At 33.3% G+C, this 24,330-nt stretch overlaps 1 protein-coding gene across 1 annotated transcript in view; it reads right to left on the minus strand.

Moving 5' to 3' along the window:
• The window catches only part of mirr (iroquois-class homeodomain protein mirror), a 69,754-nt gene that overhangs the window by 15,664 nt on the left and 29,760 nt on the right, over positions 1-24,330 (minus strand). Inside the window, exon 4 of the mRNA XM_076416688.1 lies at positions 11,914-12,023. Coding sequence (XP_076272803.1) covers positions 11,914-12,023 — 110 coding nt within the window. The remainder of the gene's footprint in view (positions 1-11,913; positions 12,024-24,330) is intronic.

Raw genomic sequence — 24,330 nt, forward strand, 5'->3', positions numbered from 1 at the left:
TCTGAATAATGGTCATCTGTCTTGTTCCAGCTTATTTATTATACAGTCTACTCCTACCGATACAGTTTTGCATTTATCTCCACTACAAATGCGAGAAAGCCTCTTGTTTCTTTTCGTTTCGGTTATCACTAGCCTATCTAACTTAATTGGTTCAAATATTCATCGTCTGGTGCAAAATCCGACAAAAATAATGCCAGTCACAGTAGTAGCCAGGTCGGATGTTCTCTGGGATGATCTCCGAGTTGACCACCCCCCAGTCGGTGGGCTTAAAGCCGAGGACCGTTGCTGGAAGCTCACGTTAAGCACCAGGCCCAGTCTATATAAACATTTAGTTAATAAAAAAAGAAGAAAAGAAACAAAAGAAGACCTGTTTTATCAGTTCTTGTATTTTCATACTTGTCTTTTTCTTTCAATCTTGTTAATTTCTGTTTTGTTCCCTGTTCTATTTTCCTTTTTACCTTGGGGATTTTTTTTTCATCATTCTTATAAACAGTATTAAGGCATATTAAAGATGAACAAATATAAAGAACACCGAATAAATCATGTTAAATCAGTAAACGGAACAGAAGAACAAGAGGAAATCAAAATCAAGATCAACTAATTATTATTAGTTAACTTGGAATTTAAAAGCATCAGGCTATCCTCTCAACCAGTATCAAACACTATGCTATTTTAATTTTTTGGTTTGCTGTATTTTAAATAAGACACGTCAGGGATTGCACAAAGTCTTCGTTCCTCTATATACCTCGGGCTCGCTCCTTGTTAGTGCTTCCTTTTTGTTCGCAATGAGCGCGTATCGCGGACCAGAGCCGAGTCCGTTCACCAAACCGCAATTGATGTCGAATCACGACTTAGACAGAAAATCCGCATCCCATCCCGCATGCAGATTTAGTGTTATTGGTCGGGTGATTGATTTCGTTGCACACAGCATTGGATTACCGCTACGGTCGCCATAAATCTACGATTAACTACCGCTTGCCGGTAATCACTTAATGGACGTTCAAGTTTAACAGCCTCTCCGTCTCTGTCTCGCTAGCTCTCTCTCTCTCTCTCTCTCGCTCGTACACTCTTCGGCGACGCTACCCTCAGGCGACGATCTCGATCCGAGACGAGACCTTGCGCGGTCGACTCGATACCTGATCATTAGCGAACAAACCAAAACTATTTTTTTAAATTAAAATAAAATTTTTTTAAAGAAATGTTCGGAAATGCGAATGTTCGCTCGCATTTCAGCTTTCACCAGGTGTGCTCCATTTTTTAAAATCAATCCACACCATTCAATATTATGTATTTTATCCCAGCTCCATTGGTATTTATTTTTCACACACTTAAATAACGATCAGTGCTTAATACCGTGCCAAATCGCGTACCCTTTACCGCACCAAATGCACTTCCAATGGTTGGGGCGACTCACATCAATCAACAAGTTCTTCGGTTGATTACTAAGCTGTCGTTGTTTACACAATGGTGTGTATTATTTATTTACAAGGACTGTGAATCAATTTTTAAGGTTTTTGCTGTACATTCTGGATTCTATTGTGCAATATTAAGGTACGGTAATATATCTCGAATTATTATTTTCCACTTTGTCTCACATCATTTGAATTTACATCGGAAAAGACAGGATATTAAAAGGTTTGACATGGATTTTGGTCTATTAATATTTATTTTACAAAGATCATCATATTATCCTCAGCACTCTTTTGTCAGTTGTCATCAGTATCAATATAACTGTGGATAGACTGTACTTGTCAGTATAAATTTCCGGTAATTTTCCCTTAAATTAAACGGAAAACGGTCTTTGGATAGTTCATATTCGAATCTGGTAGAAAATATGATGCTGGTATTATGCAATTGTTTATTCTCTCAATATATTTATTCATATAAAAACAAACGACTGCGAATCTTTGAAATATTGTCGACAAATTAATTCCAATGTTTTAAGGCACTTTTTCCTTGTTGCGATTCCTGTAGAATAGAGTATCGAAACAGCTAGAATGGTAACCTCTGCCATTCTGAGAATTTATGTAGAGTTATATAAACTTGGTCTGAAAATTGAGCATTTCAAAAGAAAAAAATAAGATTCAATTTTTACTTTATATTTAGAGTAAGAGCTAAAACCATATTTAATTATCACTCTCTAAAATCTCTAAAAGCTTAATACGAAGCAAGTATAAAGTTGAGTAATATAGCACATTATGAACTAGAAAATTGGACTGCATAGAAATGTACAAGGGTATTCTGTTGTATAGAAAATAAATTCTATGAATGCCTTATCAATTCAAACCTAAAACGGATGAGAATTTCCTCATACCTTCAAAATTGAAGAAATAAAAAGAAAGAAAATCGTAATATAAATACAAAATAAAACAATCATCAACAGAAAAAATTAAAATATATAATCATCAATGAATAAATGAAGGTCCTCTATATGGCACTTAAGGAACCCCCAAAAAAAAAGACAAAAGCCAAACAGAACATTGTTAAGGTTATGGGATTAATAACTCGAAAACATCAATACGAAATCATATTAGCCTAAAATTGGTTTGGTGAAACCCACGATAGAGCGGCCTGCTAGATGAGGAAAAGCAGATGCAACAAAGCAGATAAAAACTAGATGAGGAAATCTAGTCTAGAATGAATCAACTTATCAAATCAGTGGAATCATAAGTGGACGCAAAAGTTTGTTTCACGAAAATAAAGATCTCTCGCTCATTATTTCATTAAATTACTCTTAAGTCTTCTTTTATCAGCAACTGTTGATTGTTAATAAGAAATATATATATGTAAAATTGGTTCTTCCTGCTTTAATCGATTGTACGATCACATATTTTGAACTACGTACTGATGATAACCTATTAATGATGGTTGATAACTGATAATCTCTTATTATGAACCCTATGACACTGTAAAGATGATCATTTTCTCTAATTAGTCGATCTAATGATGAAAAATTTAGCGTGACAAAAAATACATAATATCAATCATCAAAAGCAAACATACAAATGTCAATGAAAAAACGACGATAAACTAGTAAAATACCACCATATCCGTTCGATTATTATAAAGCTCTTTTTTTTAAATTTTATTTCACCAACAATAACGAGCACTAAAACATCGACGAAGAACGGTGACAATGGATTTGATAGCCGTCGGTCGGCGCGCACGTGTTGGTCCGAGCCGTCGCGTTTAAACGCCAACCACGTAAAACAAATGACAAACAACTTCCAATTTGGCATAGCCAACTTAATAATTTTTAATTGCTCGACACATAAAACATTCATAAATGCTCCACGACGAGAATGGGACATGGTAAAAGTTCATTTACGATATCCTGTCACGTGATCATCGAGACAATTGAATGGATCTGATCGAGAATGACAGCATCTTCCTTTCGGGCGACGCGATCACGTTCGAAACTGGCCGATTTGTTTCGTTCTTTCGTTTCATAGTCGACATCAACTGAAGTAAAACCCAACAAAAACTACATTTGTAGATTTCTCTAAGGAGTTTGTTGAAGTTTAGAGTAACCAGTACAGTTCTTTGATTTTGAGTCTAATTTGATTTGTGTTTTAGTCTAACATAATATTATTTAAAAAATATTGGGAAAACCGATTAATTTATCCCAATATACCCACAGGAAAAATGTAGTTTTCACTACTTCACATTCCATATATAACTGACAAGGCTAAAATAATATATCTGATAAGTACAGCTTGAAAAAGATGTAATTAACGTATTTTACTCACCAAAAAACCTAAAACTATTATATACATAAAAAATAAAACAGAAATAAGCATATTTCAATTAATTTGTTCATTCAATTAATTAATTTAGAAAATAGTCATAGAAAGTGGTAGTGTTGTGGTTGAAACAATATATAAAAATAACAGAACACTTCACAAAGATTCAATAAGAACCGTATATACAAAAAAAAAACATATCCGACACAAAATCCTAGGCAATACCTGGGATAACATCAGACTGAATAACACTTTATAATATTTAAACAATCTGAGAAGAATATAAAAGCGGTAAAAACATAAAATAATTACTAGATTAAATAGTTCATTCTTATGTAGATAGTTATGTCGTGTATTTGAACTAGAAAAGCCATTAAATAAAGTTCGTATGTTGAAAAAGTTGTAAACGAACAACAAATTCCCAATCAAAATCCATCATATGTTTTTAAGGAATTATTTAAATACCATATAGTTAACAGAAGTCTTCTATCATAGAAAATACAACACCTATATAACCAAACCTATGATGTCCTTTCTAACAGACAATCGGTGTAAGTTTCTGATTATTATGCAACTCGTTACATCGGAAGTAACAAAACGTTTCCTCTTGTGAATGTACCTCTTCACGATAGCCATCTACGGGATACCCTAACGGTACCACTTCCACGGGTAACTGTTATATTGGCGTAACATTAATAATTTTGAACATATTTAATATACAAGCAGTGTCCAACACATTTCTGCACCCTATTTTGGTTTTGGGGTAACTTCACGCGAACATTTTAAATTTTCTCCTTGACAATAGATGTTACAGGGCATATTAAAAATTTACATGGAAATATAAAGTATTCTAGTATTATAGATTAATTATTATTGATATGAATGGCCTTCAACAGCTACAGCTTCAAGAAAAATTCAATAAAATTAGATGAATTAGAATGCTCCAAAAGTGACGCGCTGACAAGATGGACAAACCTATGTTATGAAGAGTATCCTTTAATATACTGATTGCTAGGGATTCTAGCTCACTTTTCATAAAGCGTTTTAACAAAAATCCAACCTATACAGGGTATTAAAAAAATGTGACTGAAGGAATTCAATTGAAGCTGCAACCTCAATCAGTCTAAAAAATGTATTACAGAATTGCATAATACGATGTGGTATAGTTATTTTATTGCCAAATTTAAAAAAAATTAATTGTTTTTTAATTATACCTATCAAAGAGACGAAGCTTCTTGGACAAAATGAGGATATAAATTAGTCCTTGAAAATGGGTTCGATTTCTCGTAGTACTCGGCACGACCGGTTTACAATAACATTTAACATTTACATCATTAAAAAAACTAATCTGCACAAGTAATATTACAGCTAGTTAGTAATCAAGGAGCATGATTTCTATTTAAACAACACAACATCAATTATGTCATCTCGCACACCTTGTAAAACACCGACACAAACCCGTACGTGTTGAGCATTTGATGCTGCCCGTTCGTGATACCTCTCTCTCTCTCTCTCTCTGTTGATAGCTCTCTGCTTCCCTCGCCACGTTCACCGACGCGACAAATTAAAATTCAAACGATCTCCAGGCAAGACCGTCGGTCCATCCATCTAAATCAATGGGACAGATAGGTAAAGGCGTCATAATTGCTAACGTTCCTAGAAACACCAGCAAGAAGAAGACAGAGCCAGTTTAATTCGCTCGCAGTTTGTCACTCGAGACAGAAGATAATTCACCCGGCGTCCCTCCCCTCTCACCGCCGCCCGTTCAAGGCTTACCTTGCACCTGTACATTATTTCCTCCATAAAAATTATGGGTCTAAGGCTTCACATTTTATCCCTGACGATGGACAAAAAAGGTGTTGTTCGCGTTCGCAAACCGACGACGATGTTTATTTATGTCGTGGCAAGTACAGAGGCGGACCTGATACAGTTAAAGCGAAGAACTAATTCGATTTAGAGAGATCGCGCGGCGATCGTTTACGAGAAAACGATTGGAAATATGCGGAAAATGCTGCCCGGCGTTGACCGTTCCTGCTAAGAGCCGTCGATAAATTAAGAAACATCTGGCCAGTTTGTATGTTGCCGAAGAACAGGTTCGGTTTGGAAAAAAATGATTTATCAGTGTTTGTAGCTTGATGAGCGAGATCAGAATATATATGACTATATTTTGATGAGTAGTACTAATATATTTTTCGTTAAAAACTGGAAAACTATTGTTCCCTGAATATGTACTGTAAATCTCCAATAACATAATCACTCGTCTCGGTACTAGTGGGGTTTTAGAACAAAATAAACACCCTGCCACAGATAATTACACAAGTCTACAACAAAAAAGCTCCGCGAGTATGCTGGAAACGAAAATAACATGCAAACAATTTCAAGACGTCAGAACATATCTGTAAAACATAAAATTATTATAAAAATAAGTGAATTTCTTTTAAATGAACTTCATTCAGAGTTCATATAAATATAATGTCATTACTGATTCATGATAAATCAGAAAACAAACTAGAATTACCAAATTCCCTTGTCTTTTGGCTTCTATGGGATAGCAGAGACAGAGATAATCAATCACAGGACTAAAAAGAGTTATCGGCAGAGAGAGCTCACAGTTGTCGAAAAGAACTACTCCAATCACCCACAAAACATCAAAGACAACATTATTAAAACATTGCAAGAAAAACACTATCATAAAAATCTTTTAAAAAAGTACTTAACCTCTTAGGGTACTATTTAAGTGGTGCCAATGAACCCTACCGACTGACCAGTATATCATCTCTGTTTCCAAGTAACTCTTGCTCCATAAACCTTGGCTTAGACAGAGATTCGAAACTGGAGCATTCCTGGGAACTAGGTACCTCCAGCATTAAAGGCAATATTACTGATACTGTTCAGTCAATTCTAACAGCGAAGATCACACATTAGAATATTGCTTCCTCCGCTATCCAGAACCAGTAAATGCAATCACAACAACATTGATGCTCTTGTGGGACTCATTGAATCGATGTACTAATATAGAAATTAAAAATTACTTCCGACATACTTATATCGCAACATAAGAGTAATATATCCAGAACACGTACTTTAGTAAAATGGGTCTGGATTTCTTAGTGGCCGAAGAACCTAATTATTTGAACCGTTAGCCTTTACCACCCATTAATCACATATTGCACTATTAATCTTATTAATCCATAATGAGAATCATAGTCACTCGCAAACGACAATTAGAAATACCCATAGCCGAAGTGAGATTCAAACCAACAACAGCAACATGAGAACAGTCTATTAAATCAAATCATCGAGAGTATCAACTACAGAGACAGATCAGAGTATCTACAGTAAAACTTGTTTTAAAAAACTGTAAAAAATGATCAAATAAAACTAGTTAAAAGAAGCCGAAAAATATTTAAAATTCTCCTTCTAGTTGAAGTGTCAAGTATATCTGAGAATATAATTCACAGGAAGGAACTAGCAAGCTATTTGTAAAAACAAAAGGCATGTACTTGTTGACAATGGTACGTCATTGTTTTCTCTATCGTGTAAAAACAATAAAGATATAATTAAAATACCGAGAATGCTTCATGAATGGCTGTGATACACTAGTCAGAGTATAACTTTTCTAAGAAATCCCAGTTATTTTCAACATTTTAATGTCATATCAAAAATAATTCTTAAAAACGCAATACTCATATAATAAAACTAACATAAGTAAAAATATCTTGGTAATGAACTTGACCGATGTTCATTGTTCCAGAACCTGATTAGAAGCAAGGCAAATATAATAAACAGTAAAATAACTTAAGCTCTATGGAGAGAAATAATGTGTATCAAAACCAAAAACCGAAAGTATCAAGTGGGTTGTTTTTTAATATCTCGGAATTATCTCAACCATTATGAAAGATAGACTTGCGCTCTATGACCAAATGTTGTTCAATAAAAACATAGATTTAGGTTTCGATATTTGAGAAGTAACGATCTCGAAGTTGAGAAACTGGACGTTTAAATCGAATGAAAGAGAATGAGGCAACACGACAAAATGATATGTACAATGAAAATGCTCCAAAACGATGTTTATCTAGAAATAAGATGCTCAAAATTGCATTATTTCGGTATTATAAAGGACTTTATTTATATTTCATGCCTTATTCCATCAATTCCCAGTACTCCAGCTTGATTTGAATGGTTTAAAAGAAAAAAAAGCCATGACAATCAAAGATGTGAGAACACTGCAATGATGCAAAGATATTACCCCATCAGATCATTATAAGGACATAATTTAGCCAAGGAAACCTCAAAATAATTGAAAGTAAATAAAGAAAATCTCGTTACGTGTGGCCACTCATCGGAAACAATCTAAAAATTCGAACAAATACAGTTGGCTATCGTGTTTTACCGTTGTTTTCGAAAATATACCCGAGAGGTAATTAGCACGAAACTTGGAAAGGTCCCAGACGCGGCAGGTCCTTTGATTTTCTTCTGCACGGCGATGATTGATTGGCGTCGCAACGCGCGGACAAAAGATCCACCGCCGCCGACGCCGCCATCTTGAAAAAAACAATACATTCCAGTTTTTCCCGATGATTTCAGTGCTCTATTTATATTGTCGACGTTTCGCTCGACGGGTCGCCGCCACCACCACCCGTCCACGGGGTCGGACCCCTCCGGCCTCGGCGACGTTATAATCCCCAGGCCCCGTCTTATCCCCCCGAAGTGTAAATGGGAATAATGAGATCGGGTCCCTCCGGTCCCACTTTCAATTATAACTGTATAATCTGATGCATTATTCAGCGAAAAGTGACAGAAACTATGAGGGATTTTTTCGGGCGACGACGCCGACCTACGGCAGGCTAGAAGAATATTATTTGTCACCTTTAACCGTAATTAATTAAAAAAATAAAGCAAGAGAAAAAATATCATTGATAATTAGTGGAATTAAAACATTAGTTTTTCAATAAATTCATATATAGAAACATTGTAATGTTAGCAGATTTTTTTTAATGCCTAAAATGTTCTTTCTAACGTTGAGAACTATCGACTGTTTCGAACTAACGAACCTTCTACAGTCAAATGTCTCATTTGACTACGTTATAACAGGTCAAATGAAAAGTCCCCGGCCTGACACGTAGATTGCGTTACTAGAATTGTGTGAAAAGTTGTGAATTATAGCATGTTGAGTGAAACAACTTTTGTTATTCTAAAAAAATGGATTAAAAGGAATTTCTCGTGTTAATAAAATATTGCTTTTTGAAGGGAAAAATACAGTTGAAGCAAAAACTTGGCTTGATGCCGAGTTTCCGGACACTGTCCTAGGAAAATCAACCATCAGGGATTGGTATGCTAAATTTAGGCGTAGCGAACTGAGCACCGAAGACGGTGAACGCAGTACAAGTGAACCTGTACATCATATCATATATATTTGGGTATGAGAAAGCTCTATTGCAAAGTGGATGCCGCGCGAGCTCACTTATGATCAAAAACAACGACGAGTTGATGATTCGGAGCAATGTTTGATCAAGCGTAATAAACTCGGGTTTTTTCGTCGATATGTGGTAATGGATGACACGTGGCTCCATCATTTCACTCCAAAGTCCAATTGACAGTCATCCGAGTGGACTGCACACGATGAACCCGCTCCAAAGCGTGGGAAAACGCAACAGTCGACTGGCAAGGTTATGACGTCTGAATTTTGGGATGCGCAGAGAATAATTTTCATTGACTACTTTGAAAAAGCAAGGATCATCAACAGCACTATTACATAGCGTTATTGGACCGTTTGAAGGACGAAATCGCCGACAAACGGCAGCACCGAGTCACAAGTCAGTGAAACCGATGGCAAAAATGAATGAATTGGGCTTCGAGCTGCTTCCTCATCAACCGTATTCTCCAGATCTGGTCCCCAGCGACTATTTCCAGTTCTCAGGTCTCAAAAGAATGCTCGCTAATGCAATAAGGTAAAAAGAATAAAAAATTTTATTGATAAATAGTAAAATACTCCTACAATAATATGTAGCTTATCTGCAAATAGTTCCAATAGGTATTATTTGATTGACCTTTTAAGTTTTCAAAGATTCTCATTTTTGTTCAAGACTTTTGAATGTTATAACTTATTTCATTTAAGTTACAACGAATAATTACTTTAAAATATTATTGATTAGCGATAAAAAACACTATTATTTAATTTAAAAAGGGTAATGTAGTGAAATAGTTGATAAATATTGATTGAGAAAATACGATAAAAAATCATTATTCCCAAAATTAGTAGAAGGAATACGTACATATCCGTCTCACATTTGGCAGGGTTGAAAAAAAATTAAGAAATATTCGGAAGCACACATTCGAATGAAATATGTTTCTCTAAATTAAAACGGTAAAAAATTCGTACATTTCCGATTGTTAGCACGAAGGAAAAACAGGCCAATTGTGTATTTGACTGAAAAAGTAGTTACTACTTCCATTCGACTTGTTCGACTGATTTGCAACTTGTATGAGTGAAAACAGTCGATATAACCCAGCGATAGTTGTTTCCTTAAAATATATTACCAATAAAAAATATATCAATAAAAATTATTATAAATCAATAAAAAACCCTTCTTAAAAATGTCTAATCAATTAATTAAATAAGGAAATAGTTCTGGAAATTCCTGGGGCCTTCAGTATTTGTTATTACTAAACTTGATAAAATACCTATTAAATAATAATAATAAAGTAACACAAAAAATAATGACACTAACCTTGGGGAAGGAAAACGAAACAAAACCTTGTTGTCTTACTTCATGAAAATAAAACTATTATTGTGAAACCACACATTCAACTGTACTACACAAAACCAACACTTGAATGATAAAAATGAATCACCGAAATATATGTAAGCGCATAACTTCAGAACCACTGCACCAAATTGGATAATTTTTTTAGTTGTGTGTTGAAAAAAGCCTATGGAAGAGTTTTTATATTTAAATATCATAATATGATGAGTGACATAGCAGAATTGACGAACATGTGCTACAAAATGAATATATTCAATCAACAGCAAGAAAGAAGAGATTTACAAGTGCACTTGTAAATCTGCTAGAAGACACGCTGCTAGAAGATATACCCCATAGAGTCATCATGAAATACATAGAAAGTTATTGACTATTCAAACGATAAATCTTATTCAAAAAACTTTACCAAAAAGAAGAATTAATTATCTTAACGAAATTAGTTTCGAAAATTATTTATTTCTCGATATAAATATATTTGACCAGATATTATTTATCCATATCTCAAAATAACCATTCACTACATCTCTAGCTTTTAAACTTTATCACTTCTTTCAACAGTCATCATAATATCTAATACCCAATTATTTAATTAATCCATTTTACAATACGATAGATGAGAAAAAAAGGATAATGAATTTAAACCAATACCACACCAAACCCAACTATTTACGCAACAAACATGAACAAAAAAACTCCCATATAGCTCAAAACTGTCACAAAATGATATATTTTCTAATTTTACGAGCTCGAAAGGACATCGAAATTGTCCCCACAGTTAAAACCCTCAGTGTGGCCACTTCCTAATGGCCTAGGGGTGAGTGTTAGGTCCATTATTCCCACTAAATAATAAATTGGCAATGTCTTGACTTGGCCAAAGCCGGATATAGTCTCCTATCCCAAATCGTTTTTGATAAAATGCACCCAGCGAAGAGAGAAATAAGCGGAGGAAAATCACCAGGAAATACAAGTGGTTTTATTTAACGGATAGAATGTTTTTCTTTTCGAGCAACCACATTAATTCTTCGAACTAACTCAGTAAAATACTACATATAAAACAAATATGTATAATAGTAATATTTCCTGGAATGCATTAATTGATTTCAAAATAGCAAAGCAAATTGATGTTTTGATTCATCCTATATAAAGCAAATATCGAGATATATATATATACACACATTTCAATAAATCGCCGAAATATATTGAAAACATATGATGTCATCCGTAAAACTGAACTGCAATTGACGCAGTCTAAATTAATTTAGATAAAATATGGATATTTTAACATTATGTATGATATAGGTAATTAAAAAGAACTATTAGTTGCGTAAGTAGCATTAATTTGTCGTAATTATAATAAAATAAAAGGATTATATTTTTATATGTAAACATTAACGGACGGTACTTACCCATTAAATGGGTACCCTGCGAATGCGGCATCATAGGGGTGGTATACCGAAGGATAAGGCCAACCTGCAGCTCCTGCCGCCAAGTTTTCCTTTAGTTCCAAGCCGGCGGCCTAAAATAAAACAAAAAAAATATGTTAGTATTTCGCACTTTTATCATCAGTATGAAAATTTCTTGAGTCTGTCGGTCCTTAATAAGATAACGCTAATTTAAAGGCATAAATAACCAAAAAGTACTGATATTAACAAATATTTCAACCTCAGAAGACTACGAATAATGACATTGAATAGTGACGTGACATATGAATAGTGACATTTGGATCAAATAAGATTCAGTTAGGATAACTAATCATTAAAACATTTTATTAAATCGTATTTTTAACATTTAGTTTCCTATAAAAATAATATAATATGCGAAAATATATTTAATAATATTTTAAATATATAAAATTAAGTTTGGTTTCCATGTTATAGAATAATTATATTGATATCCATAATAATAACACCAAGAACAATAATTAATAATAATTTAACTTCTGAAAAATCAAGATTAAAGGATTTAGCTTTGAAAATATGAAAAAAAATTAAACAAAGGGAACCTTTATGCCAAAATAAAAGAGAAAAAACTATATTATCACCGAATTTTTACCCCATACGCACTTTCAATTGCCGAAATCGTACCTCACATATAGACATTATATTGTCAAACAGGGTGACGAATACACTGACCTACACCCAATATATTCGGGTGTTCCGAAGGGCAGTGTTCTTGGCCCATTGTTATATCTTATGTATACAGCTGACCCACCGACCTCAAGAACAGTATTGTTGCAACATATGCTGACGATTCAGCGGTTTTATCATCACATGAGGATCTAATATCAGCCACAAAACCTCCAACTTCATCTTAACAAAGTCGAATTGTAGTTGAAAACGTGGCCTAGTAAAGCAAATGAGACAACATCTACCCATGTGACATTCACCCTTTGTAGAAGAACATGCCCCTTAGTAAAATTGGATAATCATGAACTTCCATCATGAAGTAGACAACGTTAAATATCTGGGAATGCATTTCGATCGACGTTTGACATGGAAAAAACATATGTTACAAATCGCAAACAGCTTGGGCTTAAACTAAACCAAATGTATTGGCTGATAGGGCGTAAATCTAAATTATCATTAGATAATAAAGTTTTGCTGTATAAATTAATACTTAAGCCTATTTGGACCTATGGTAATGAACTGTAGGGTACCACTAGCAAATATAACATATATATCCTCCAGAGGTTCCAGAATAAAGTGTGGCGAGTCATCGTCAATGCCCCATATTACGTGTTACTGATTCAGCGTGATATCCCCAAGTAACCCATAACGAGTGTGATTCGGAGTGTTATTGCGAAGTACTCTGAAAGACTATTAGTGCATCCCAATGCACTCGCCTGACAGTTAAATGTGCGCGATGATAGTGAAGTGCGTAGGCTCAAACGCAAACTGCCATACGAACTGATTAATAGACACATAGAGTGAGATTTAATATTCTCTACAATAAGCTAGAATAGTTTTTAGAATAAGTTAGGATAGACTTTAAAATAAGTTAGAATAGTATCTAGAATAAGATTTAGATTACAAGTTGTACAGTGATAGATCACTTACTGAAGTGATCTACTTCATGTCAGAATAGTCATATTATATAACTGAAATCATATAATAATACTTATTGCCCGCGGGCAGATTGTTGGCGTTCTAGGAGATTAATAAAAAAAATCACCGATTGAACTATAGTGTAGGGAAACTAATTTAAGAGTTGTTAGAAATAAATTGTAGATCAGTTTTCTTTTATAAAATAAAATTGACAAAATGCATATGAAAAGTCGTATTGATGTTGCCAGTGAGTTAATGAGATTTGGCTTGATGGAAACACAGTTATTATTTATTTGACCTAGACATTGAGACCCCTAGTACTCGCACTTTAGGTTTTTGTGGGATTTCAGTTTCCATATAATACAAATTGAATGAAACTAATCTTTAGAAAACCTTACGTCACCAAATCCTTGATAATGGGAATTATATGTGGTCCGGAGATATGAAATCGAACTTTCCTCGTTTATTTAAATACATGTAATATTATAAAATGTATCTATATCAGCAAAAAAAGGTTTACAATGACGAAACAAGGAATTCGAACCAGTGCAAATGCTGTTATCGTCGTTAATTTTTATTGTCTCGACAACCCGAAGCTAAATATGCAATTAAAAATGTACGAGCCACATCAGCGTTTTCATTTTAATGATATGGAATTAGTATTTCCGAGGCTTATTTTCTCCGTCTCCCGCTCTCTCTCTCTCACTCGCACCACCACCTCACCAGGCAACCTTAATTGGTCCGTACGTAGGCGAGTACCGCAGTCCGTCGCTGACAAAATTGTTACACGCTTGTCGAGGCGTTAATTGATTAAATTTTTCATTGAAACAATTAATTGATCGATTGCAGCAGAGCAAACGTGACGTCGACCCTACCCCCCTCCGCGCCCCGCTCACTCGCCCAACCGACCAAGCATTTCTTCGCGTAATATCCTTCTCGGAGATTTTTTCCGGTACCCGTCTCTGATTTATTTGATTTTAAACACACTTTACGTCGGCATAAAAGAACTCATTAGTAGCGGTACTAAAATTTTAATTAAACGCAAATGTTTTCACATGTAATTAAGTACCGTATCTGCTAATTAATAAGAATTTCGGTGTTTTGTTAACGACAAGGTTCCCGGTGAATGTTTAAATAATAATTAAAAATATTTTTGGAGTTTATATAGCATGTGGTTCTGGTTCTTTAGCAATGATATTAACTTAAAATTATGACGTATCATCCGATGGATAAGAAAATATATATTTTATTATAATGCCGTCTTTGTTTCAGGTAAGCTGGTTTTTATTTCCCCACAGTTGCTGTTAGGAAAAGGCGAAAAATAAGGTACGTTTTGACAAGAGTAAATTAATTTTAAATTTTAAGGTTTATAATTATATATATTTTATTAATTTTGGATATAAAAAAATTATGGATGGTACTCAAATCATAAACCCTTCATAAGTGATATTAAAATATACTCAGTGCAAAATCAGTGCATATTTCAATAAAAAAACATCTATTCTATAAAAACATCATCATACATAGATAGCAACATCATTTACACACATTAAGGGATGAATATTCAGATCAAATAGGAAAAATATAGCATTAAGTTGGAGAAATTGAATAAACAGCCAAACTACAGACATCGAAAGAAATTTAAAATTGTCATATTGATATTATTAAACTAATTCTTTATATTACATCTTACATTAAATATGCTTAGTACTATCTTAAAGTAACATTTTTTACACTCACTATACAAGTTCGTGTGGTTTGGGTTCGCTTCAATCTTCAGATATCCTGCGCGCTGTCCAGTAGCCGTATTACTTCAACATTACTTCATGTTTTAAGGCGAGATCTTGGATAACCTCGAAGATCCGTTTTATTTCGAGGCCATCGTCTAGTTCCTCGTTGGTTACGTAACGATAATCATTGGTAATTATGTTAATTGAAGAACTTTCGTTTGGCAGCGTTGGAGGTTTTTTATTTTACTGCAAGCTAATAGTTGTACCCCCATAAGTCCAAATATACTTTCGAATTGACAGATCTATTTGATTGTAGGTCAAGTAGAACTATATAGAGTACCTTCCGACCAACCAGTACAGTTCTTTGACTTTAAACATGATCTGCATTGCTATTGTCTAACGTGATGTTTCCAATTTAACCTACCATCGAGATGGATTGAGGAACGCGATATTGATATATACAGATTTCGAGCTATTAGGCTGTATTATCCAATGTCTAGAAAATGTATGGATCTTATCGACTGACACTTTTACTTTTTCTACTGCCCTGGGCAGATATATGCATTTTGTCATATTAACTATGACGTCGACAAAGATTCCAAGTATTGTTTCCGTTGTTGTTAGGATATCAGCATTTTAGAGCTGATACAGATGTGGTCCAGAACCAAATTAAAAATAACGAAAAATAGTTCGCCTTCGTACGTACCTAAAAATTGATTAAGGTTATAAGAGGCATCAGAAACCTCTTGGGTTTTTTAGTAATGTATAGAAAGGATCTGTAAGTTCTGTGCCATTTAAAATAATTTTAACAATAAATTCTCATTAAAAGAATTAGAGATTCTTGCGTATTAACTAATTTGAGTTTTACCAGTTCATTAAATAAATTATTAGCACTTAACGGTTGTATTGGTATGTACATAAATTACACTGTTATCAAATATATGAGCTATATAATTATATCTAAAATAACATGAAAAGCCAATTGTTTATAATGTTTAGGAAAAAGCGTTGCGGTTCTTGTAGTAACATATTTTATGGTTTAAATTGAAATGTTTGAAAATCAACTCTATGATGATCTCGAAATCCAATTCAAAATCGGATTTACTAGGTTATCGGGGGAGATTTCGCCTTAAAGCATAGAACAAGGTTACTAAATCACAGTAATGCGGAAGCAATGCAGCTACTGGACGGACAACACGCAGGAAATCGGAAGATTGATGCGAACCAAACCACACAAACTTGTATAATCACAACATCACCTTAAATAGTTTGATTCTCTTTTAATTTGGGAGATTGATACTGATTATTTATTTATTCCGTACTCGCCTTGCTCGTGTGTTAGTGCAAGTACAACCAAATTGTTGTAATTAATTAACTTATAAATTAAGATTGTATTAAGCATATCTAATGAAGTTGTAATTAAATTTCAAAAAAATCTTAAGACGAATACTATTTCTTGGGGACTGCGAGAGTTAATCTTGAACAGGCTTGATAAAATAATAAAGACAAATAACAGAAAAAAATCGTTAGATTCAACGCGGAAAGACCTAGCTGCATCGAGAGGGGAAAAACTGTTTCTCCATGTCTGGAATCAATAATCGCCTCGCTTTTACAAACCGTATATTTATTGCGTTAGCGGTATAAACAGTACATTAAAAGGTTTTAATGGATACATATACTTACTAAACGCAATTTAAAAGATATATGGTTGGTTTATATATATACCGCGACCAGCGTCATATATATCGCTTAATAACTGTTTTTATTATCACCATAAAGCGTTCGTATTGTCAGTTTTTCCATTAATAGTAAGTGTTTTTTTATAGGTCGGTCCAATAAATCGCTTGTTTTAAGAGTTTTTCATGGCTCGACAAGACGGTAGTTAACTAGAATCTTTTTACATGTATAAATGCATAATTAAAGTCGTATTAGTTTGATATTATCTCGAGACCCACTTCTCTACCACGATACCTGCTGAAGTTTTATTAGGTTGTTCATTGTTCTGGTAAAGGTTAACAATGGTTCGATTTGTAATTATTTATGCATAACCGTTAATGAATGATCTTATTATCTAATCCAATTAGTAAATCGGAGGCACGTTTCACACGATTTTACTTTTTATTAATTATAAGGGTTATGGCGAATACAGTGAAATATTCACCAAAATATTCATGTGAATTTCAATAAATTTTATACATATTTCCTATTTTGGAACCGTTAAAAACGGTACTTAGTCTTAATTTATGTCTTATAGAATACTTTATAAGAATTGTGACATAGTTTATATAGTTGGTTTTTCATTCAGTTTCATTCAGTTACATCTCAAATTAAAATATTTTTAACCAATAAATTGAACCGACTTCAAAAAATAAATAAGAAACTCACTAAAAATTAAAAACTAATCAAACTTAGACACTTATGTTTATTTATTTTAAAGTTATATTAATCGGTTAATTAATTAAACTATTAATATATTAAACAATTATAGTAATTTAGATTTGTTTTGTTGGTAAAGTAATTTTTGTATATCACATTATATATTTTTTTTTTGTATTGTTTGGGTTCGGCACCGACTTCAAAGTAATCAGTTGGTAGTTAAAATCATATGGTAAATAGATAAATAGGTTTAGGTAGGTATTAAGCCAAATTGAGGGTATATAGTAGAATATAAAATACATATAGTAGATGGTTTAAATAAGGTTTTTGTTTATTTGTATGTAGTTATAACGATTATTACCTACATATTTTATATTAAAATGTTTTTTTTGTGTTACAGATCTAAGTTTGTTTTTTTATTAATTTTTAGTGAGTTCCTCACTTATTTATTGAAGTCGGTTCAATTTGTTATTTAAAAATATTTTATTTTTCTCGTTTTGGTGTTATATATTTTCTCAATAAATTAAGCATTTATTTTATTAATTATTACAATAGATAGGCCAAGTAAAGGTAAGGTACAGACCGTATGAAGAAAAATAAGAATAAAGGAATTATGATAAGGAATAAAGGACCCCGGGAACAGTACCTAGCCTAAGTGATTTAACAAATGTTGGAACTAAACTAGAACAACAAAACGTTAATGTCTTCGCCGAGAATCCATTACACCATAGAAGCAGCTATCTATGATGTTTCTGCGTGATGTTATTTGCTATAAGTAGTGCTTAAAAAGCAAACTGAATGGCTTTTGCACTGAACGACTTCCGATTTTCCGTCACATCAGCTCAGCAATAACATTATTTACAAATATCTGGTTATTTTAGATAAAAAATATGTGAATATTTGTAAATACCTTTGAAATGTGATGTATTTCCTAGATTTCCCCCCTTCTTCCCAACAGATCCTGACTTGGTTCCAACGGGACCACCTCGGAAGACAATTGACAGCGAAAATAAATTTTAAAAAATATATACAGCCGAACATAAAACCTCCTGCTTTTTCGAAATCAGTTAAACAAACAGTCACTTTTGAGGCTTGAGCAAAAGAAAAATATCGCTGAAAATCAACCCTTGCTTGTTCAAGCTTCATCAAATGTGAATAGTGACTGCAAAGGTTTATATTCAATTATTATTTTTCAATATGGAAAAGTGCCGGCTTGGTGGCGCAGTGGTAAAGGCGATAGGACGGTCTTCCTACTGTTGCCATAGCCGCGGGTTCGAATCCTGCTGGGGCATGGTCGTAAATTTATGTGTGTGATTGTCCTAGGAAGTAGTGTAAAATGGACAAGGGAAATGATTCCAGTCACGCCAGAAACCAGGCTGAGTAAGACTCGGATGTCTTCTAGGATGATTCCTAAAGTTGTAGGTTTTAGTGCTGTAGGTAAGCTTAGTCCTGAAGACCGTGGTTCGGAGCCCACGTTAAACTGTAGGTCCAGTCCAGATAAACCCATAGTTGGTAAAAGGAGACTTTTAAATATATTTTTTTAAAAATATATGGAAAAGTGTTTGTAATCAAATCAATATAATCTATGTGTAATGATGTATTCTAAAAAACCAGCGGAGTAATTAAAAAAAAGAAAGATCTGGATTAGGCACTAGGTTTTGGCTAGTGATGCAAAAGGCATTTGGTAGTTCATCGCAAAATGTGTATTAATAATAGTCGAAAACCTATATTTCCTCCAAGTAAATTGTCAGAAATAACAACAATATTTACATTAGTTAACATAAATTTTTGCTCTTTATGTTTAATGTCTCAATGTGAAAAATAATTATTTCTAATAAAATATATACGTCAAACCTTTATGATACGTTCAAAATATATACAGAGCTTCATTTGATTAAAACATTTCATTAGCATCCACGATTAAGAAGTTTCCGTGATGTTACAGGAAGATATTGATCTTATTCCACGAAACACAGTTGTGACTTTAAATATATAATCATATTATATAAAACCAGGATATTATAGTTTTAAAGAACTAGTAACCTAACCGATTCCCATTCCACCAGTTTTATAGCTTCGGATTAAAGAAACTGAAGTTAAGATAACAGTTTAATGGTATATTTAAGAATGTTACGACTTAGTTTAGTTCGACAAAGAACTGAACACTAAAAATCGAGTTACAAGAATATTCGTTTAATCGACAGTTTGAATGTATCGACGGTAATCTATATGAATGAAATGAGTTTGAGATAATTAGAATTCATATATTATGTTAATTAATTTTAGTGGTGAATTCCTAGTGGAATACTTTTAATTTGGGTTTTTAATAGCTCGTTTTAATTTTTTTTATTATTTAATTATTACATTGTTACTAGTCGTTTCCGACTAACCTACAATTTGTCTTTATGATAACTTAAATCTAGGTATAGTAACTAGGAGGAACAATTGGCCCTATCTCAGTCTCTGGTGAAACAATGTTTATACATGTCACTGTTGTGCTTTTTATTAAATGCACCTTACTCCACAACACTACAAAAGATCAGACAGTTTGATTCTTCTGAGTCTGTGTCCTGCTGTAGTGGTATCCAAAAGTTGCAATACTTCAATATTCTCATGAGAATGGAGTGCTTCCTCGTGCTCCCTTGCAATTCTCTTGATTTCTCGACTGATTGTGGATATCTGAAGGTCTCCATGTAGGTAGTCAGTCCTGTAGTATTTGGGTGCGCCCACAATACTTCTCAGAACTTTGGTCTGAAAAATTTGTATTTTGTTTATGTTACTCTTTGCAGGACATCCCCATAATTGAACTCTGTATGTCTATATACGATTTAGTATTTGCTTATATAATAGCAATTTATTATATACTGATCATTCTGACATTCATCCAATCAGCCAATACATTTTCCTATATCCCAAATCCAGTTCTTTTCTTCTTCATATGTTCCTTCCAGCGAAGTTTTGCATCAAGATTCATTGCGAGATATTTAGCGTTGTTGCTGATAATATTATTTAATGTTATTGGTGCCTGTACGATCTAATTGTAAGTGAACAGCACATGCACAGATTTACTTTGGTTAATTTTTATTTTTTAAGTTTGTGTCCAATTATTTATACTGTCACTTGTCACTGCTTAATGTAATTTTCATGTGGCTTCTTCACTATTGTCTCCGACAGCTATAATCATAGTATCATCAGCAAATGTAGCCATCGTAATATTCTCCATTTGTGGTATATCACAGTTTAGTGTAGATAAAGCATTGGCCCCAGTACACTTCCTTGGGGTACATCTGTTTTAGCTTCCTTTACTGTCGAGTAAGCTTCTTCTTGTTTAACTCTAAACATTCTGACTGTAATCTACGCTTTTAGTAGTTCGGTGTGTTGTTTGGGTAACATTTTCTGTAGTTTATGAACAAGGCCTTCATGCCAAACCTTTTCGCCTTTTTAACTTTCGTAGACATCTTCAATAATATCTGTTGTTCTGTGAAACTGGTCAGTTGTTGAATGCTTGTTTATAAACCCAAACTGGTGTATTGGTATTAGGTTTCTTCTCTCTATGATACTCATGTTAAATATAACCTTAAATTACTGAAAGATTCTGTGGAGAACTCAGTATTTTATTTATCATCCCCAGTACTTTACTTATACCTCAAAAACCTTAATTACCCTTCTGCTCTCTATATGCCATATTCTCGTTCATTTATTTCCAACAGCAATTTAGTAAAAATCCAAAACTCCAAAAAAGCACTGCTCAGTTATGACACGGATCATTCAAATGATACATTCCCTAAAATATATTCTACCTAGAACGTATAAACTTAGTTCATGACATATATGTACACAAATTAAATACCAACGTATATAATTAAATAACAGCAAATTTTACTAAATATTAAATAAATTATATAATAACCGGTTTGAAACAAAGATTATAAATAATTTTTTGAATCTATTAAACGGATACACACATTGTTAGGAGCCATCTACTCAAAATTCCCAACTATACATAATCTAAAACGTTAACCGTTTTCATAATGAACCCATTAAATTAAATTATATCCAATTAACTAATTGTTTGGGTTTGTTTGGAATTAAATAAAATTAGATTCGTGGCGTCCGTAACAGATATATATTATACGGACTGTTGTCGTTTTCTACGTCTTGTTTCTTTTATCTATTGTTTTAGAAAAATAATGCACGCTTAGGATGTATTCTCCAGGTGTAAGCAATAGATTTCATATTACAATGGGTCATTGTTTCTCATCATGTTCGAATATGAGTTAAAGAGAAAAATGTAGGATGTTTTCTTGTCAGGTTCGGACTGCACTATTTCTGATAGAATCGCAGGACAATCACAGGATCTAAACGTTGCCTTTTATAATTCGGAATTTCATCAATTTCTATTCGAAAAAGTGTCTCGATATTAATTATTAAATTTATATTTTTCTCTGCAATACTGTCTAGTCAATACTGAATAGTCATTCATAAATTCCAAATAATTATCATAAATAATTTATAAATTGTTGAATCAGTTGAATTGATATGCAAGAATAAAAGTTACTGGGTACTTAATCAGAGTACTCCTGAATGGTTTGAGCTATGGGATCCCTCATTGTTATAGTGGGTAGGGAGAATAGATAAACGAACACGCAGTACAAGGTTTAAGTATGTATATTAAGCTAAATTGTGTATATAGTAGAATATAAAATACGTGTAGTAGATAGGTTTGTTTGTTGATTATTTTTATTCATTTATTACAATTAATAAGTATACACATACTGTTACATACATAATAAGTATATATTTTATTTTAAAACTTTTTTTGGCGTTAAAAATCTAAGTTTGATTACGTTTTAATTTTAGTGAGTTACTTATTTATTTTTCGATGTCGGTTCAATTTATTTGTTAAAAATATTTTATTTCTCCCTTTCTAGTGTTAGAATATTTACTCAATAAGTTACGGAGTTATTTTATTATGTATTACAATGGATAGCCCAATTAAAAGTGCAACGCTTATGAGGAAAAATAGCAATAAAGAAACGATTATTAAAAATAAGGAACACCTCAGGACCCAGGGCCCGTTACTTAGTATTAGATAAAAAAACATGTGAAAACTTTGCGTGTTTTTGAAATTTGAGCATTTCCCTCGATTTCCCCCCCTTCCCATCAACATATCCTAACTTGGTTCCAACGAGACCACCTCGGAAGTGCACTCTTTCGAATAAAAAAATAATTTTGAAAATCAGCCCAAGTTCGCACCAAGCAATAATATTTACTAAAACAATGACATACCTTAGACGACCTTCTCAAAAAATCGCTGATTATATGAAGTGTGATTATTGGTGTTTGGTGCTTTATTGTTAAAATTCGAGACAAGTTGATCTAGTTGATTCCACGTTTTTGTTAGGACAAGTTGTTTCTTATAATGTTAACTTCAATTACCAGATATCAATGACTTTAGCGTAACCCCCAAATTATTATTAATTATTAAAGAAAGGCAACCCCGCGATATTTTTCCCAGATTCGTAACGAAATATAGTCCATTCACCGCGAAAAAGACGAAGAAAAGGGTGAATATTATTGAACAGAAACATTACAAAACGTAAATAATAAGAAAAGTTCTTGTAATACGGCTCTGGATTAGTAGGAAGTACAAATCCGAACGGTAGCTTAGGAATCACGCGATATTAAAATACAAACATGAATATATTAGAAAATATTATCACATAATGATCGCGCACCGCTTGGGATTATATAGAACTGTGGTCTGTGAAACGTTCACTGTGATCCCGTGACGAGTTTTCTTTTGTACTTGGCCATTCAGCTGTCCGGCCGGCTAATTTATGTCTCTAAACATATTTTGTTACTGTTAGTGACATAGATTTATTATTACAAGTGCATGTGAAGGAAAAAAGATCGTGTTTAGCGGAAAAAGAATTAAAATTGCGGATGTATTTCAAGTTGAACAACGACGATATTCACCAGATATTTCAGTTATGCTCCCAATTTCATCTTTTAAAAAACAATATTAACGTGGTCAACACAATGTGGTGATGATTGATATCAATAACGAATAAAAAAAACAAGCAGGTTTTGCTAACGTAAAGAAGTCTAGTCCCGATATCCGAGCTGGTCCCATTGGAACCAAGTCAAGATCTGTTGGAACTTCAAATTTCAAAGGGTTTTGATTTCAACGATTTAGAAGTGATGTTGGTAGCAATGACAAATAATGGTCTGGAAGACCAAAAAAAAACGAAGACAATGAATTATTGAACGAAAAACAAGCTCTCAAAAGAGTTTAATAACTGAGCAATAGTTACAAACAATTATAGGTCTAATGGATGTGGTGTAAGTATTTCAAATTGAACAACGATTATATTCACCAGACTTTTCAGTTATACTCCCAATTTCATCTTTTAAAAAACAATATTAACGTGGTCAACACAAGGTTGTGATGATTGATATCAATAACGAATAAAAAACAAGCAAGGCTTTGCTAACGTAAAGAAGTCTAGTCCCGATTTCCGAGCTGGTCCCATTGGAACCAAGTCAAGATCTGTTCCAGCTTCAAATTTCAAAGGGTTTTGATTGCAACGATTTAGAAGTGGTGATGTTGGTAGCAATGACAAATAATGGCCTGGAAGACTAAAAAAATCGAAAACGATAAATTACTGAA

The sequence above is a fragment of the Rhynchophorus ferrugineus genome, unplaced genomic scaffold (assembly GCF_030347505.1).
Source record: "Rhynchophorus ferrugineus isolate W39M unplaced genomic scaffold, kcgeb_rfMv2 rfM10, whole genome shotgun sequence".
Taxonomy (NCBI): Eukaryota; Metazoa; Arthropoda; class Insecta; order Coleoptera; family Curculionidae; genus Rhynchophorus; species Rhynchophorus ferrugineus.